At 55.0% G+C, this 17704-nt stretch overlaps 1 protein-coding gene across 1 annotated transcript in view; it reads right to left on the bottom strand.

Annotated features, from left to right (window-relative positions):
• NAV1 (neuron navigator 1) overlaps positions 1-17704 on the bottom strand; it is a 213658-nt gene that overhangs the window by 79345 nt on the left and 116609 nt on the right. The window contains exons 5-6 of the mRNA XM_040985431.1: positions 10122-10224; positions 6887-7252 (exon numbers count right to left, since the gene is read on the bottom strand). Coding sequence (XP_040841365.1) covers positions 6887-7252; positions 10122-10224 — 469 coding nt within the window. The remainder of the gene's footprint in view (positions 1-6886; positions 7253-10121; positions 10225-17704) is intronic.

Below are 17704 nucleotides of genomic sequence, written 5' to 3'. Positions count from 1 at the left end.
CCCAGACCTGGCTACCACGGTGCCAGCTGGAGGTGCATCTATGTTGGTAAGAGCACTCTCCAAGGCTGGTTAATTACAAGACACTGCAAGGTTGTCAACAAACAAAAGCAGAAGTGGAAGCCATGTTTAATAGTTACCTATTAAGTTTAAAAAAAAAAAAAACTTACTCTGGGGGCCCAGTGGTTGTAGCAGAGCCAGTAAAGCCAGCATTCTATATGGCTGGGGTCCTGGCTGCTCTGCTTCTGATCCAGCTCCAAGCTAAGGTGCCCTGGCTTCGCTGCAGCCATTTGAACCAGCAGATGGAAGATTCTATCTCCCTGTTTCTCCCTCTGTCTGTAGATTTGCCTTTCAAATAAGTAAATCTTACCAAAAAAAATCTTATTCTGATGCTCTAATGATCCCTAATGAAGACAGAAGCCACCACTGAGAGTTACAAAGAGAAGGAGGCAGACAGAGAGAGCTCTTCCATCCGCTTGTTTACTCCTCAAGTGGCCTACTAGGTCAGGGCAGGACAGAATGAAGCCAGGAGTCAGGAGCTTCTTCCAGGTCTGTCAGTGTGGGTGTCAGAGGTCCAAGTACTTGGGCCATGTGTCTCCAGTTGCTTTCCCAGTCCATTAATGGGCAGCTGGACTGCAAAACGAGCAGCTGGGTCTCAAACAGGCTCCCATATGGGATGTTGGCACTGCAAGTGGTGGCTTAACCTGGCACACCAAGCACTAGTGGGTGGGGGGAGGATTTTTTATACTTGCCAAAACCCTCCTATGTAGTATCCTTTTCCACTTGCCTTAACAAGGCAAAGACCTTTCTTTCTTCCTTCCTTTCTTTCTTTTTCTTTTCTTCCTTCCTTACTCCCTCCTTCCCTCCCTTCCTTCCTTCTTAACTAAACAAATGGAGCATCAGACTTGAGGCTGGGAACTTGCTCAGGCACACACAGCAGGTAACAGAAAGGCTTAGGATAGAAGCTCTGATCCCAAGGTAGCACAGGGCTCCTCCTATAGCACAAGGTGATGGGGGAGAGGATGGAGGGGCTCCAAGGCTGTGTGCATAGATACAAGTCAGCCCAGTAACTACAGGACCCCATCCCTGATGGGGTAGCAGCCCCTGTGGACTTAGCTATGTGTCCCTTCTCTGCTGTGGGCTCAGGCCACATTCAACCTCCCTCTCACGTCAGAAGTCCTCTAAAGGCTGAATTGGAGCCTCTTTCTTGAACCTGAACATGGGGCTTGCCCCCAGGACAGCCCCTCCTGCTCTCTGTCCCTGGTCCCCGTGTTCTACCACCAAGACCAGGCCTGGTTCAGCTCCCACTAGCCAAGATACCAAAACAACTGCCAAGAAACAGGACTGGCAAAGGCAAGAGAAGTAGGTGGGACAGCTTCACTCCTTCTACCTAACCCAAAAGTGTTCTCTTGTGCAAACCAAGAAAACCCAGCACCCACTGCAAGAGAATTCTTGCCACTGACTGAGGCTGGGTGGCATGGAGGCGTGGGTCTGAGCACCGTCCACTGGCCACGTCGGGAAGCAGTGGGTGTGGCTCTTCTGGAGGAGGTCAGCTACGAGGCCAAAGCCCCAACAGCCTGGCTGGAAATGTCTCTTTAAGGACTGGGAGCAGAGCGCCAGCCTGGGAGAAGGCAGGGGCCCACAGTTTATTTTATTTGACATTTTTCAATGTCAGGACACTTCAGAGCCAAGGAGGAAACGGATCCCATCTGTTCCCAAGCCTTCAAGCGCAGTTCAAGAGGACAGGCTAGGAAGGGTGGGGGAGAGGAGGCCAGGAGGCAGCAAGAAGCCAGGAACAGCATGCAGGGATCTACCTGAAGAGGGACAGAGGCCGTGGCAAAGTTGCCCAGAAATCCCGGTGTCTCTTGACTCACAGACCCCAAGTCTATGAAGGTAGGGTCTGTTGACTCTGGGCAAAGTACAATGGCTCTTGGCATTGGGGGTGGGGTGGGGGAGTGCTGGACAGCTACCCTTCCTGTACCTAAAATACCTGTGTGCAAAGTAACTGGTGCTTCCTGGAGGTGTGGGGCTTGGAAGCACTGCTGTTGGCCCTGCTAGTAGGTCCCCACCTAGTTACAGCCACGAGGCTAAGACTCAGCCCTGCTACTGTCTCACTGACAGGGACAGACACAGACACCCTGAGCCACACATTAACCAGCAGAGGACACAGAGGCTCCCACTTGCTGCTCTCTGGGCACCTGTCCCCTCCCCAGTGCCCACATCCACCCCTGCACAGACGCTGAACTAGATGCCCTGCCACCTGGCTCTGGCTGCCCAGCCTGGGAGGTCAGATGGCTGTGGAACTAACTTATCTCCTTGCTTAGATTAAATTCCAGACATCCCTATTTTTAGCAAAAACAAATTCCTTTTCTCTTGTCAAGTGGTGGAAATGTGCTGGGCTCTCATCTAGGAGACACAGTGTCCAGTCTGTGGCTGTCTGCGGGGTCGTGATGTGAGCAGAACATGCTGGCGGGAAGAGTCCCAGTGTGCAGTGGGTGGGCAGCCTGGGTGCCGATGCGGAGAGGCTCAGTGACAACTTCAGTGCTTACACAGGAGGGTGACAGGGCAGCGGAGGTCTGGCTAAGCCGGCCACAGCAGCAAAGGCCTGAAACGAGCTGGGGACTTCCCTCCTCTTCCTTTTCCCCGGTGCTTCTTCCCTAATATAGACACTGTCTGAGCAATCATCACAAAGAACATGTGAAAATATTCTGGTGAAAAGTCACATGTATCCCATTTTCCCCAGATGACAGAATCAGCATCAGCAGGTAGCAGCAACAGGGAGGCAGATGATGGCTGGGCGCTTGGGACTTTCTTGCAACTTAAATTCTGGGGGGAATGGAATAAGCTCCTGTTGCTGAGCTCACAAAAGCTGGGGTGCAATACTTGCTTGAAGCATACCACAGAGAAGATTTCTCTGCACTACACGGGAAGCTGGACTGGTCCCAAATCACTTGAGGTGGGGGGAAGCTTTAGAATACATGACTTCTGGGAACGGCAGAGATTCCGCGTCAGCAGGTGCAGAATGTAGCTCAGAAGAGAATTATCAGCTGCAAAGCTCTTAGAAGGAAACGGGGGGAAGCCACACACCTTGGAATCTGGCAGAAAGCTCTTATATGTGACACCTAAAGCACATACAACAAGACAAACTGGGCTGAATCAAAGCGAAAACCTTTGTGTATCAAAGGACAAAAAGGAGAGGCAACCCATAGAGCCGGAGAAAGTATCTGTAAACCACGTACCTGGGAAGGGATTTGTATTCAGAATATAAAAGAATTACAACCTAACAACAACAAAATCTTCGGCAAAAGTGGGTGAAGAAGTTGAACAGACGCTTCTCCGTGGCAAATGGACAATGACCACACACAGATGCTCACTGTCGCTAATTAAAAGGTAAACAGGTCCAGGCCATGACCCATGACCTGTGACCCGGGACAGCTAAGACACCTGTTTCCCACATCAGAGTTCCTGCAGTCAGTTCCAAGCTCCCAGCTTCCTGCCAGTGCAGACCAGAGAAGGCAACAGCGATGAACTGAATCGTTGGTTGCCTGCCACCCGCCAGGGAGACATGGCTCCTCTAGTCCAGCCTATGCTTGGCAGGCACTGGAGGAAGGAATCGGGTGGATGTAGGCTCTGTCTCCTCTGTACCTCTCAAATGCAGAAATAAATAAACATGAACAAAAAACACTAGGAGACCCACTTCAAATCTATCAACGTGGTCATTTATGCATTAAAAACAGAAGATGATAAACAGAGCAGTTAAAAGTCTCATGCACTGTTGATGGAAAAGGAAGTGTACAATGGTGTAGTTGCTGGTCCTCAAAAAATTACAGACAATGCACAGGGCTCAGCAACGGCATTTGGAAGCAGGGACTTCAACAGGCATTTGTATGAAGACACCTCAGAAGTTTTCGGAAAAATGGAAATTAAAGATATTTGCTCTTGTAAAAAAAAAAGTGTGAAACTCTGAGGTGGGTGTCACATCACAGCATGGGATGTCACATCCTTGGGATGCTAAATCAGAGTACCAGCTCAAGCCCCAGTTCCACCTGAGCAATAGCAGATGACGGTTCAAGTGCTTGGCACCTGCCACCCATGTGGGAGACCCAGATGGAATTTCCAGCTCCTGGCTTTGGCTTGGTCAGTTCTGCTGCACGCATTTGGAGAGTGAACTAGCAGATGGATGTACACACACTAGCTTTCAAATAAATAAGCAAATCTCTAAAGAAAAAAGTTAAACGGTTTTTGCATAGTATACCTGTGCCATGAACTTTCTGAAAACCTCCCCACCTGCACACACATTACAGAAACACTACAACAGCCAAGGAGTGCATACTCAAAGTGCAGTCTACAGCAACAATGGGATAGCACTCAATCTTAAGACAAAATCAGAGATCTTCCTGCCACTGAGTCACTCCTCAAATCCCCCAACAGTCAGGGCTGTGCCAGGCCAAAGCCAGGAACTCTACCCACGTCTTTCTGTGGGTCACAGGAATCCAACTCCCTGAGCCATCACTTGCTGCCTCCCAGGTTCACATCAGCCGGGATCAGGAGTGGGGCCAGCACTTGAACCCAAGTGTTCCCAGAGGGACACAGGCGATCCAGGTGACACCACAACCATCTGAAGCACAGTCCTCTTTCAGGGCTCTCTCAGACAACCTTTTCCATGGCTGGCTTGAGCCCGGCTTCACCTTTCTGCCCATGCTGAGAGTCCCTGGCAAGCAGACATGTGAGTGACAGTGAATGGGGTGTGTGGTCACGTGGGTGGGCAGGCCAGTGTTGAAGGCTGCCCCACAGTGAACAGCCACACTTATTTCATGAATAGGGCAACAGTTTTGGTATGGAATTCTTTATGTGACAACACCCAGATAAAAACCACAGCAGGGGTGGGGTGGGGGTTGTGGAAGAAGAGCAGAGGAGGCTGAGCAAGGTCTGGAATCCAGGGTGCCTTCTCCCTAATTTAAACACCAGAAACTCATTCTGGAGCAACTGTTTATGTCAGAAGTGACTGAGGTCTAGAAATGGATGCCCTCAATGCTGACTCCCCACATGAGCGTTGGGATGGCCGCGTTCATGGCGCTGGGAAGGGTATTCAAGACGGAGGAACCTGAAAACGCCCTGGCTCCCAGCTGGTGGGTGTGCAAGGTGTGACTCAGGCCAGCCCCAGGGAGCTGGCTTTGTTCTAACTGGTTCAGGAGCACACGCAGAGCAAAGAGGAAGAAGGGTGAAAGCGGCCTTCCTGCTCTCTCTCGGCAGCCCTGCACACCAGCACTGGTCACTTCTAGACCCATCCCTGCTGCCGACTGATTCTGAGTGGGTGGCATTCAGACTCATATCTACTCTCAGTCTGGTGCTCTAACAACAGCAACAAGAGCAAAATAATACCAGCCAACATCCAGAGGAACCCACTCAAGCCTCGCCACGGGTCTGATTAGGAGACAGACCGAGGAAAGCCAGGGCATTAACCAGCTTGCTCATGATCACATCACTAATTAGGGGCCAGAAGCCCAGACACGTTCCTTAGACTGGACTGCTAAGGCAGGCGCCTTCTCACCTCCCGTGGTCATTAAGAGTGCATGACAAAGACAGACAACATACAGGGCTGTCACTTCCATCAGTCTGGGTATCCCTAAGGGCAGGGGTCCTGTCGCTCCACTCAGTCTAGGGGCTCAGCAGAGTGGGGGGCCGTGGTGCCTCCCTTGTGGGCTTCTGGAGTTCCTAGAGGACAGGAACCCTGATCCTTTCCAGGCCTGAGTCCCCAACACCTTGGGTCTGCTACCCCTAGAAGGAGCTGGGAGCTGGGCGCTGGCTGCCTTCTCCGGGGCTCAGCGTGAGGTCGGGCTGGCCCTGGGGACCACGCAGGCAGTAAACAGCCCACTCGTGCGTCAGTTGTTTTGCTCCTGAGCAGCCTCAGCAGCTGGACAGGCCCTGACCAGATCCTGCCAAGTTCATCCCCAAGGGTGGAGTGGGGTGGGGACAGGGAAGGCCTAGAGCTGGGCCTGGGCTTTTTCCAAGGAGAAGCTGCTTCCGTCCCCTCGAGGGCTGAGACGACGTGGGGGAAGAGGCAGGGCTGGGCAGTCAGACACTAAACATGTTCACATTAGGACAGGAAGTCTCTGAGAGGTAGGCTACTTGTGTGGTCCCTGGTGCGGTGGGGTCACAACCAACCAGAAAGTGGCAGTCAGCTGAGACGCCTCAGAGAAGCTTCTAGACTTTGGTCTCAGAGCTTGGTGACTGTGACCAGGACCGCCTAAGCACCCAGTACTTTGTTCTTCTTATCCCCTCCCCTACTTCATTCCTTCCCAGGTAGTCTCCATGGCTGACCCTGTCAGCTAAAGCAGAAGACAAAAGTCAGGGAGGGAGTCCTCTGTAAGATGGAAAAGAGGGGTTTCCAGACCTGGGCAGGAATTAGGGAGTCATGATACGGGTAGAAGGTTAGCAGAGGAAGACAGCAGGGACCAAGAACTTTACCATGGGGTACGGCCGGGACCAAGGGGCACAGGAAGTAGAAATGTCCCTACCACTTCCTGCCTGACTCCACCTTCCCCCACCTGTCTCTCCCTCTTGGCAGCAGACAGAAGCAGGCAACACAGTTGTCCAGGGTCTATCCAGAGTTCACCCAAGACCTTGAAAACTACAGCAGTTTTCAGGCCTCTGGGCCAGTGTTTTGGGTGGGGACAGGGAGGAGAATGACAGTCTCGGGAGCCAACGAGAGGGAGGCACCCTCATTCACCCATTAGCTCCTCCGATGGAGGACCCACCCACCACACCTAGTTAAGACTAAACCACATCTGATTTCAGAGGCCGTCAAGAACTGGACACAATGGCCCTATTGCCCACATGTTGTCCACTCCAGCTCGGCCTTAGCCGTTCAAGGGACCCTCACACTCACCCGGTGGTGATGTCGTCATCCTCTGTCATGGTCTTGCCGATGAGGTCACTGTCACTCATGTAGCCAGACTTGAGGTCCACCTCATCCGAGTCGAGGGACTCAACCAGTTCCAGGCGGGAGATGTGGCTGAGCTTGCTGGGGCTACGCATGGGCATGGTGTGGGAGTAGTGTGCCCGCTCCCCGTGCATGTACCAGGCAGGCGGCCCCTCGGAGCGGGAGCTCCCACCCACCGAGGGTGCATCACCGGCCTGCAGCCGCGGGCTAGACTGGCCGTAGCGCCAGGACAGAGGTGAGGAGCGGTTGGAGAGACTGGACACACTGCGGGGGTTGGCGTCATCACTGTCGTAGCAGGTCATCTCCAGAGAGCTGCACAGAGAGAAGGGGGTTGCTGCCTGACCCCCAGAGGCAGCGATGGCCCGGCCCTCTCACTGTCTGCCCTTCCACCTGCTGCCTGTGACATCCCATCAGCATGCCCAAGGGAAATGTCTTCCCCAGTGTACTCCTGGGAGCCTAGCATGTGGAGTCTAGGTCTGAGCCCCTTCTTGCCATTTATTAGTCCATGAGCCCAGGGAGTCAGGAGCCTGGCAGAGCCTCTGGTTCCTCATCTACACTTGGGCAGCAGCATGAATCATGAGGATTTCATGTGCTCAGAACTAAGAAACCCAGGGCTCGGTAAACAGCAGGTACTCACAAAATGGGAGAGGGCGGGCCAGGGACCTCCTGCCGGAGCTTGGGCAGACAGCCCTGGTGGCTCCTTCAGTTCAAGGTGTGGCCATCACCTCTTTCTGTGTGAGTGCAGGGCTGGCTGACTCCCAAACACCACGTCCAACAAAGCCTGCAGTGGGTGCGGTGGATGGGGAAAGCTTTGGGGTCATGAAAGGCACGGCAGATGTTCCCAAAGACTGGTCCCAGGCACAGGTGTCAGGCAGCAGGGTAGTGGCAGAGCCTCCCTAGAGGCCAGAGGCAGCTGTTTCAGGACACAGGGATTCAGAGGAAGCGGGGCGTTGGGCCCTGAGGCTCAGGCCCTGGGATGGCTAGTAAAGGCAGCCAAGCGCAGGTGACGTCTGCTAGGGGAGACGGAGGTAGAGCCTTTCTCAGAAATGGCCATGGAGGTGCAGAGAGGCCAGCATGTGGCCGGGGGTGGCCTGGATGAGGGTCCAGACAGATCGGCAATTCCACCCAGCCAAATGCCACTGAGGTGAGGTCTCTGTGGCTTGCCCAACTACAGCCAGACAGGGTGAGTAAACGAAATGGAGTCTGGGGCAGCAAGGGGAACTTGGGGCCTGGCCCGGAGTGCAGGGAGCACGCCAAGCTTTGCTCCGTGGATCCGCCCATTTCTTAGTCACTTTAGGGTGGGAGTGAAAGCAGGACACGATTTGTAAGAAAGCATGCAGAGACACTGAGGGTGAGCTGGGATGCCGGAGCTGGCAGAGGATGTGGCCACCCCTGGCTCTGCCGGTTCCCCATGCACTACAGCACTGCACAGGGCCCTGGTGTGCAGGTGGCTCCAGCAGTGAAACTGCCAGAAACTACCATTGCCTGCACTGGGCCAGCATCAGGGAGTCCTAACCTCATCCATGGCATGCTTTCTTGTAGCCCCAAGCATGTCTCCAGACCCAAGGTGGCACTCCTGATGGCCAGCTCCACCCCTTACCCCAGGATTGTCTCTCCTCTACGCAGCCCCCAACCCTGCGTCTCAACCTGATTCCTGGCTGGGGACAAAGAGTCAGCAGACACAGAGGAAGCAGCCCAGGAGTGAGGGTTTCCCATAAGGAACTGAATCTACTTGGTGATTCAGGCTGAAACCAGCTGGGCCATGAGCGTCTCAAGGACCAAGGCTGGGGTCCTTCCAGGCACTCAGCACCATACCCAGCACAGATCTGTCCGGGGCCTGGGCTCGCTTGCCTGGGAATTGCCCAGGACTCTCTCTGTCAGCCTTGGCTGCTCCTCCTCTCACCTAGGGGACATAGCCACAGCCTCCCAGGGCTGTGGGAAGGCCTGCCACAGGACCACTTGCTTGGGTTAGCAAGGTGTGGGACAGGAATAATAGCAACCCAAGGCTAAGAGAGGAAGTGGCCCAGGGTCTACCATGGACAGCAAAACCAGCCAGTGGCTCTTGCTTCTTCTCCCAGAGGCTTGCACGGCCCCCAGCCCCGTCCCCATGGCTCAGCTTTCTGCAAGGAGCTCATCAGGCCTCCCCTTAAGCCTCGACTGAGGTCATCTGTCCTGTCCTGGCCTTGCCCTGAGGGGTGAGTCATTGGGGGTGGGTGGGACCCTCTCAGCTCTTTAGCTCTCTCTGGCTCCTCGGGCAAGTGGCTGGCAGTCACTTGGCACTAAGGAATGTTCCAACTTTCTTCCTTGGGTGGGGGCAGGGGGATGTTTTCTCAAGAGTTGAGGACCCCAGACCCTACACTGCTGAGTTCAGCTGGGCTGCTGCTCAGAGCTGCGAGAGTGGATGCAGGAGATCCACTTTTTCTCAGACCTGCTGGGTCACTTTTCTTTCGGCAGCCAGGGCCCTGCTGACTCCAGCAGGCATCTGCTCTGCTTTAACCTTATCGCTGGGAGTAATTCAGCTGTCTGGGAGGCTGGGGGTTGCCCAGGGAGCTGGGGAACAGGAGGAGGATGAAGAGGGAGGTTGGGGGGCCTGAGCAGGCAGAACTGTGGCTGGTGGATGAAAGCCACTGAGGACCGAGTTCAGGTCTATGTCAGCCTCAGTGTATAGGGACACCTGAAAGGTCAGGGGGAGGGACAGGAGGGAAGCCACTGGCGGTCACCCCAGGAGGCTTCCTCAGCGAGCCCCAGCCCCTCTGCCCCACACCCCCGATTGCTCAATCCTACCGTCTGCCTCCCTCCTCCGCCCCCCAGAGCGGGGCATGAGCTCATCTGTACGGCCCAGTGCGGGGAAACTGTGAGTCACGGCTGAGGCTGCGGCCAGGGGTGGTCCTGGGGAGTGGGCCAGGCAAGGACATGGGCCCACGTTTCAGCCAGGGTGGGGCATGGGGCTGGGTGCCAATCCCCCCAAGTGGCTGGTGGCTGGAGGTGGGTGGTGGGCAACTGAACTAGGGGGAATTGGAGGAAAACCAAGTATGGGTGATGGCTTCACTCCCACCTGCCCCCAGCCAAATGCCTGAGTGACAGTGATGAACCTCAGGGGTGGCGGGAGGGCTCCATGGACCTGGAAGGCAAGCATGTGTGCACTGGGGCCCAGGATGGGAGGGCGGAGGGCAGAGCTCACCTGTGAGTCACTTGGGAACCTCGCAGGCTGGACATGGTCTCTTCCAGGTTCTGTCGAAGGTCCAGCACGTTCTGCACTGTCCTCTTTCTCTGGGACTCAGGGTCTGGTAGGGAGAGAGGGAGAATTGGTGAGGCACAGGACTCCTGCTGGGGGGCAGGGGTCCAAAAAGGGGAGATGGGCCAGGAGCCAGGAGGCTGGCCCCCTGTCCTTCTGATCACCTGCCGCTCCACTCTGCAAAGATGGCCAGCACGGCAGGCCCTAGCTGGGTTCTGGACACATGCCCCGAGCCCTCTGAGGTCTTAAGGTTAGCACCTTTGCCTTTGCTACAACTCCAGACAGAGGTCACAGACAAGGTCAGCTGAGGCACAGGCCTCAGCAAGATCCCACTCTGGGGTCCTGGAGGATAGTGACCCGGATATGCAGAATTCGCGATGCCTGTGGGGCGATAGCCTCTATTGTTGAGCTGAGTATGGCGGCTTCTACACACCTGACCCGGGGCATGGATGCAGAACATCCTGGGTGGTGCTACAGGGTCCAAGAAAGGTACTTCAGGTGGGCTTCCTATAGGTGGGGTGGTGGGGACCTAGGAGGGCTGAAAGTCACCCTCTCAAGCATGAACTGAGTTCCAAACAGGCCCTACCCTGTAAAAGTGAGGATGATGCATGGGTGTGGCCCTGCACGCCTGTGTGTCAGGTACCATGTCGGACCCTGAGGACACCATGAAGAAGAGTGCCTGGCTCCGCCCCACGTACACCTTTCCCTTGGAACCCTGGCGCTGCCACCTGGAACCCAATCCTTCTGCAGGGGAGGGTCAGGAACTGGCAGGAAGCCAACAGCAAAGCAGGGAGACGGGCCCGGCGGTGTGGTCTAGTGGCTAAAGTCCTTGCCTTGAACGCCCGGGATCCCATATGGTCGCCAGTTCTAATCCCGGCAGCCCTGCTTCCCATCCAGCTCCTTGTTTGTGGCCTGGGAAAGCAGTCGAGGATGGCCCAGACCTTTGGGACCCTGCACCTGCGAGGGAGACCTGGAAGAGGTTCCTGGTTTCCGGCTTCGGATTGGCGCAGCACCGGCTGTTGAAGTCACTTGGGGAGTGAATCATTGGATGGAAGATCTTCTTCTCTATCTCTCCTCTTCTCTGTATATCTGACTTTATAATAAAAATAAATAAATCTTAAAAAAAAAAGAAAGTTAGAACCATTAAGAGAGCGAGCGAGAGTGTACCACTGATTCACTCTCCAAATGGCCACTACAGCCAAAACTGGGATGGTCTCAACCCGGTTATCAGAAACTTCATCTAGGTATCCTCGTGGGTGCAGGTACCCAAACACCTGGGAAATCTTCTGCTGTCCTTCCCAGACCATCAGCAGGAAGCTGTATTGGAACTAGAGTAACCAGGACATGAACTGGCACCCATATGGGATGTTGGCATACAGGTGGAAGATTAGCCCACTATGCCCCCTTCCCTCCTCCAATTTGGCTCTAACATGCCTGTTTGGAGCCAAGTAATGGGAATCTTGGCCAGGCAGCACCTTCAGGGAGCAGCAGGACCCCCAAAGAGAAAGTGACCAGAGGTACTCAGTGCCTATGTATGCACCATGTTCTCTGCAGACATCAGCTGGCTGAATCCTTGCACTTCTGGAGGGTTTATGTGACCATCCCACTTTACAGATGACAAAACTGAGACACACTGGGATCAAGTCAACTCTCCAAGACCACCCCCGCAGCAGGTAGCACAGCAGAGTTGACCCCAGAAAGAGTCTGATACTGTGCAAAGCTCTTCCCTCACTTCCAGGTAGACACAAGGGTGGGAATATCCCACAGTCGCCTGGACCTGCTGAAGCCAAGAGCCACGAGGGTCCTCAGAAGTGGCCAGGCCCAGGCCTGTCACTGCAGAGACTGGGACCAGGGAGGAGCTGACCAGCTGAAGAGAACAAAGGAAAGTGTCGCCCCCAGTGGTGCCTCCTCAGGATTGGTTCCATCAATGCCTGAGACGCCTGCTGTGCCCCAGCAGTGCCCTCTGGTGGTCATCTTGATTGAGATGTGGCAGCGGTGGCAGAGGTGGGGGATGGTGGCTAGAACACAGTTCTCTCAGGATCCTGGGGCCTGGCACTGCCGTTCCCAGTGAGCCAGGCCCTGAACAACTCATGCACCTTGCTGCAGCTTTCCCTGTTTCCCACTTGGCAGGTGGCCTGGAGCCTTCCAGAGTCGATTCAGGAACATGCTTCTTTGGTATGCAGTAGTTGCTCCATATGCCAAGCCGAGGGAGCCACGGGCAGCCAGGCTGCACAGACTCTAGGTGTACCTTTTTCCCCTCCAAAAAAAAGTGCAGCTCGGAGGGACTTCTCTCTGGCTGGGCGAGGCTCCGACTGCAGGCAAGGTGGTCCCAGAATTCAATGCCATGTCCACATGTCTGACCGTCCCCTGCCTCTTCACTGGGTCCCTCAGAGCCAGTCTCCCCCGTGGACCCTTCTAGGGAGTCCCCAGTGGAGAGAACCAGCCCTACAGACTCTGGTCATCTGGGGCATAGGAGACTCTGGGGGATTCCTCACCCAGCAGCCACATTCCCCCAAGTTCTAGAAAATTTTCATTATCAGCTGACAATTAAGTAAACTGCTGATACCACCTGGCAAAACCTTAATTGCTTCCAAAGCATTTCAGAAGCGACACAGTTTGGCCACAAAGCGCTGGCCTCTCAACAGGCTCTTGCTGTGAATGGCCGGTCCAGGTGGCAGGCAACAGTGGGACAGATGTGAGCCCAGAGGAAGAAGCAGCTTTAAGTCACAGCATTCTAGAGCCAGCACAGTTACAAAGTGGGGAAAGACACTGCCTGTGACATTGTCATCATGTACAGACACTGGTTCCAGTCCTAGTCCTCTTACTTCTGATCCAACTCCATGCTAATGTGCTTAGGAATGCACCAGAAGATGGTGTGAGTGCCTGGGCCCCTACAGCCACATGGGAAATGTGGATGAGGCTCCTAGCTCCTGACTGGGGCTTGGCTCAGCCCTGGCTGCTGTGGACATTCAGGATATAAACCAGTGAAGATGTATCGCTCCTCTCCCCCTTTCTATAATCCTTTAAAAACGATTTATTTATATTTATTGGGAAGTCAGATTTATAGAGAGAAGGAGAGACAGGAAGAAATCTTCCATCCTCTGGTTCAGCACAATGCTGGTTACGTTGCCAAGTGGCCGCAACAACCGGAGTTGAGCCAATCCAAAGCCAGGAGCCAGGAACTTTTTTCGAGTCTCTCATGTGGGTACAAGGTCCCAAGGCTTTGGACCATCCTCTACTGCTTCCTCAAGCCACAACCAGAGAGCTGGAAGGGAAGTGGAGCAGCCAGGATACGAACTAGCACATGTATGGGATCCTGGCACACGCAACACGATGACTGTAGCCACTAGGCTACTGCCCTGGGCCCTATAAAAATCTGACTTGTAAATATGTACTTCCCGCCCTCACCTGATGCCCAGGAGGACTCCAGATCTCCTCTGAGTTCTGAAGTCTGATGTCCTAAACACAGAGATTGAAATCACTTTGACCCAAGCCCATTCCAGCACAAGTGTCTCTCCAACAGATTCCCCAGCCCCAGCCTGCAGGCCACATATTTCCAATCACATTTAGTGCAAGGGCCACACGAGATGCCTGGAGCTGCTTTCAATGTCATGGCCACTGCTTGCTGCCAACTGTTCTGTGCTGATGTCTCAGCATGATAATCTGAGCACGTTTATCTTCCTCCTCGGAAACCCTTCAAACTCCAGCCAGAGATGATGCTGCAGGTGTTCCTGGAGCTGGACACATCTTACTGGTCCCCACCTAGGCAGGACTCAGGGTTTGGGCTGGATCCACAGGTTCCACAACCGGCCCCCTCACACTGCGACTGCTGGGACCTCGCTGGCCGCAAGGATCCTGCACTGGACTCAACACATTTGTCTGCTCTATCCTGCTACCGGCAGCTTGGCAGTGCCCTGGAGTTACATTCTGGGCACCAGGTCACTGTGTCCCCTCTGGGTTACCACCAGCTTCTTTAGGCTTTTGACAGGAGGGCTGCCAGTTCCAGCCTGCCAGTTCCGGGGCTTGCTGAGAGTGGCCACAAGGCGGCGCTGCTGGTCCTCACAGTGGCTTTGCGGCTGTGAGTGTGACCAGACCGGCAGCCACCCAGAAGTCGCGATCCCTGCATTCTGTCAGTGGCACAGCGTCCTCACAGACTCTGCACTCCCCTGGCTGCCATCCTCCCCTGATCCCAGCCTCAAGTCCTGGCTGCTCTTGGGTCTCAGAGAACAGCCGGGCAGTTGCAGCATCTCCCATGGGGGCCTGCAGAAGAAAGGGCGCCGGACGCTAACGGCCTTCCCAGCTGGCCTTTCTGCTCCAGCTTCCACTCTGCTTTGTGGGTCTCACCTCTGCAGTGTTCCAGAGGGAGGCATCACCCCTCACCACATCTAGTCTGCCAGAGCTGGCAGATGAAGGCAGGAAGTGAAGCAGGGACACCTCCCATTGCTGCCCAAGCCTAGCGGGGTCCGGCCAACACCCTGTGGGGGTGCCAGCTTGGCCTGGTGTAGTGTGAGGAAAGCCTGTGAGCTCCAGGGGGAAGCCACACCTCTGCAGCCACTTCCCCAGGATTCGTTAGGTCACCACTGGTCAAGGCTGAGGCTGTAGGCCAGCAGCCCTGTGTGGAAGGAGGCGACGGCTGCCCCTGTCTTCCGTCCTTCACAGAAACCCCGCCCTCATCCGTTTCCCTCTGTGTGCTGGGTTATGGGATGGGGCGGGGGGGGGGGACGGTGCACAAACACATCTGTTCTTTTCATTCAAAGAGAATGAGTCCACGCCCCTTGCTCCCCGACAGGCCCTGATGTTCCTGCCCGTGTGCCCCAAAGCTGATTGGAAATGCCTCCCATTAGTAAGGCTGCCCGGGCCTTCACGTGACATCCTCCTCCTCCGAGGAAGTGGCTGCTGCTGGGAGCTGGGAGGGGTTGCTATAGCAACAGTTGGCACAGTGGAGGGCTCTAGCCCTCTGCAGGCAGGGGGCTAGGGGCGGAAGTGGGGCGGGGCTGGGTTAGGTGCTGGTCCTTGGCAGTGGCCTGGGGGTTCAGAATGATAGGGGTCCAGATGAGTAGGGGCTAATTGTACCGGAAGCTCTGAATCAGAGCCCATTTAGCTGTCAGGACAACCCTTTGAGACAGTCCAGGTATGCTGTCCGTGTACAGTGGACAGCACAGAGGCCGTGGCGGCCATGCCAGGCTATGCACGGTGGACAGCAAAGGCAGGACTTCAGCCAGGGAGCCGACTCCCTCTACGCTGTGGTCACCAGGGGCGGAGACAACACAACACCACAACACAAGTCACAGCCCATCAAGCCCAGCCTTTGAAACCGTATAACTCCATGGCTTCTGGTATACTTGCAAAGCTGCACAACCACCCCACAATTTAATTCCTCAGACAGGAACCCTGTAGTTGTAAGTCTCCTGTTGCTTCAACCTCTGGCACCCACCACCCCCTTCCCATCTGCAGATCCATCCTGGGTACTTCCCGTAAATGGAATCACACACATGCAGCCCCAGTGACTGGTTTCTTTGGTTTCACTCAGTACTCTCCCAGCTGCAGCGAGCTGGATCAGTCTGGCACTCCTGTTCACGGCTGAGTAATATTCTGCCGCAGTCAGACACTGTGTTGCACTGACCCACCCACCTTCTCACAGGCACGTGGGCATGTCCATCTTTTGCACAATGCTGCTCTGAAAATCCATGCACCTGTTCTGACAGACATCTGCTTTCATTCTGCGGCATATGAACCTGGAAGTGCAGCACTGGGACACGTGGGACCTCACCATGTTCAGCAACAGGAGCAACCTCCAGGCTGTCCTCCAGGGCAGCCCCCTGTCTCTCACTCCTGCTGTAGTGTAAGCCACTTCTGATGGTTCACATCCTTGGCGGCACCTGTCACTGTCTGTCTTTCTCACAACAGCCACAGGCGGAAGGTGTGAAATCATACCTCATCAAGACTTTAATTTGCATTTTCCTAATGACTAATGAAGCCGAGTGCCTTTTATGTTCAAATGGCTTAAGGACAATGTTCAGCTCCTTGTTGATAGCAGCCACACTTCAAGTGTGTGATGGCCACATCCTGACATTGGCGTAGACCACAAACACTGCCCAGCCACAGAAAGTCTCCTAGGGCAATGTTTGAGAGCCAGCGGTCAGCCTGGGTGTACTTTCAAGTTCATCCTGGAGGTGGGGGCTTTTCTCAAGGTCCTGGGGCCCTGATGGAGGGCCAAAACAGATCAGAAAGAGGCTGGCAGGGCACAGCATTTGGGCAACCAGCAGCTATGGTGAGGATACACTTTGGTTCTGGTTACATTTGGCCTTTTATCCACACTCGTGCTGTCCACTCTCTTTCCCTGACCAGGTCCTCACCTCCCCAAACCGGCCCCTAAATCTCTGACACAACTTCTTTTGCCAGAACATTCTTGTGGCAATGATTTGGTTGTGATGACACTGCCTGCTCCTCTCACACTGAGCTAGGAGATGGAGGAGGGAGGGGCCAGGACTTGAGGATATGGAGGCAGGAAGCTGAGACAGGTGTGGTCCTTGCCAGGCCACCCTGTTGCCAAGGAGGCCGCTCACACCCTCTCCCTGAGCCTTGCTCTGCCCGCAGCTCATCTGCTCCTGCGTCAGACAGTTGACATCTGCCCTGCCTGGCTGCCTCTCCAGGGGGCTCCCCTTTCTGCAAAGCCTTCTGTGTCACCGATCCAGGGACCCTCGGGCTCAGCCCATCTGCCACCAGGATGGTCACACCGCCCACTGAAAGGCCCAGGCCCAGACAAAGGCACAAACACCAGGAAGGAGGAGCTGGGTTAGGTTTTGGGAAGGCTTCCCATTAACAAGACAGAGAAACCCTAAGCAAGGAGGCAGCTTGCTACAGGGCAGTGCACTTGGAAGGAAAAGCTGCGTGTGATGCTCTGAGCAGGCAAGACCTGAGCTGCATTCACTCCGTCCCTTCCGCCCAGCGACCCTGAAGCATTTGCAGAAGTACTGTCTCCCATGTTTGGCTCAGAGACACCAATTCACTACCTACAATCACACAGCTTATGTAGGCGCGGCCATCTGTTTTTCCAAGTCCGGCTCTAAAATTCATACTCTTCCCCTGAAATAAATTCCAAATGACAACCAAGGCGATAGCCGGACACTAGGAGGCCTTTCTTGACCGACACCCTGGTCTCATGGGATGAATGAAATACACAGTGCCAGAAGAGTAGAGGGACGGGCCGTGGGCCAGGCAGTGCACTCCCCACCTCCGGGACACGGGCCGCCCGCCAGCCCCAGCCCAGCCTCGTTGGCAGCCAAGGCTCCTGTCCGGTCCTTCCTCGAGGGCGCCCCTGCTCCTCGCTGGGCTGTGTCCCGGCTCTGGAACCTGCACAGCTTATGGCCTAAAAAGAACCTTCCTCGAGTGGCTGGCAGGCAGGCTGTGTGCCAGCCGCCCAGAGAACATCACTGGAGCTTGCTTCAGCCCGGTTCGAGGGCAGGAGCCTGGGAACCAGCCACAGCCAAAAGCAGGGGGTTGGTGGTTCCCACTTATACTCTCCCCAG

Source organism: Ochotona curzoniae, unplaced genomic scaffold, assembly GCF_017591425.1.
Source record: "Ochotona curzoniae isolate NIBS_2020 unplaced genomic scaffold, NIBS_Ocur_1.0 contig_430, whole genome shotgun sequence".
Classification (NCBI taxonomy): domain Eukaryota; kingdom Metazoa; phylum Chordata; class Mammalia; order Lagomorpha; family Ochotonidae; genus Ochotona; species Ochotona curzoniae.
This window is presented reverse-complemented; position numbering and strand designations above follow the sequence as displayed.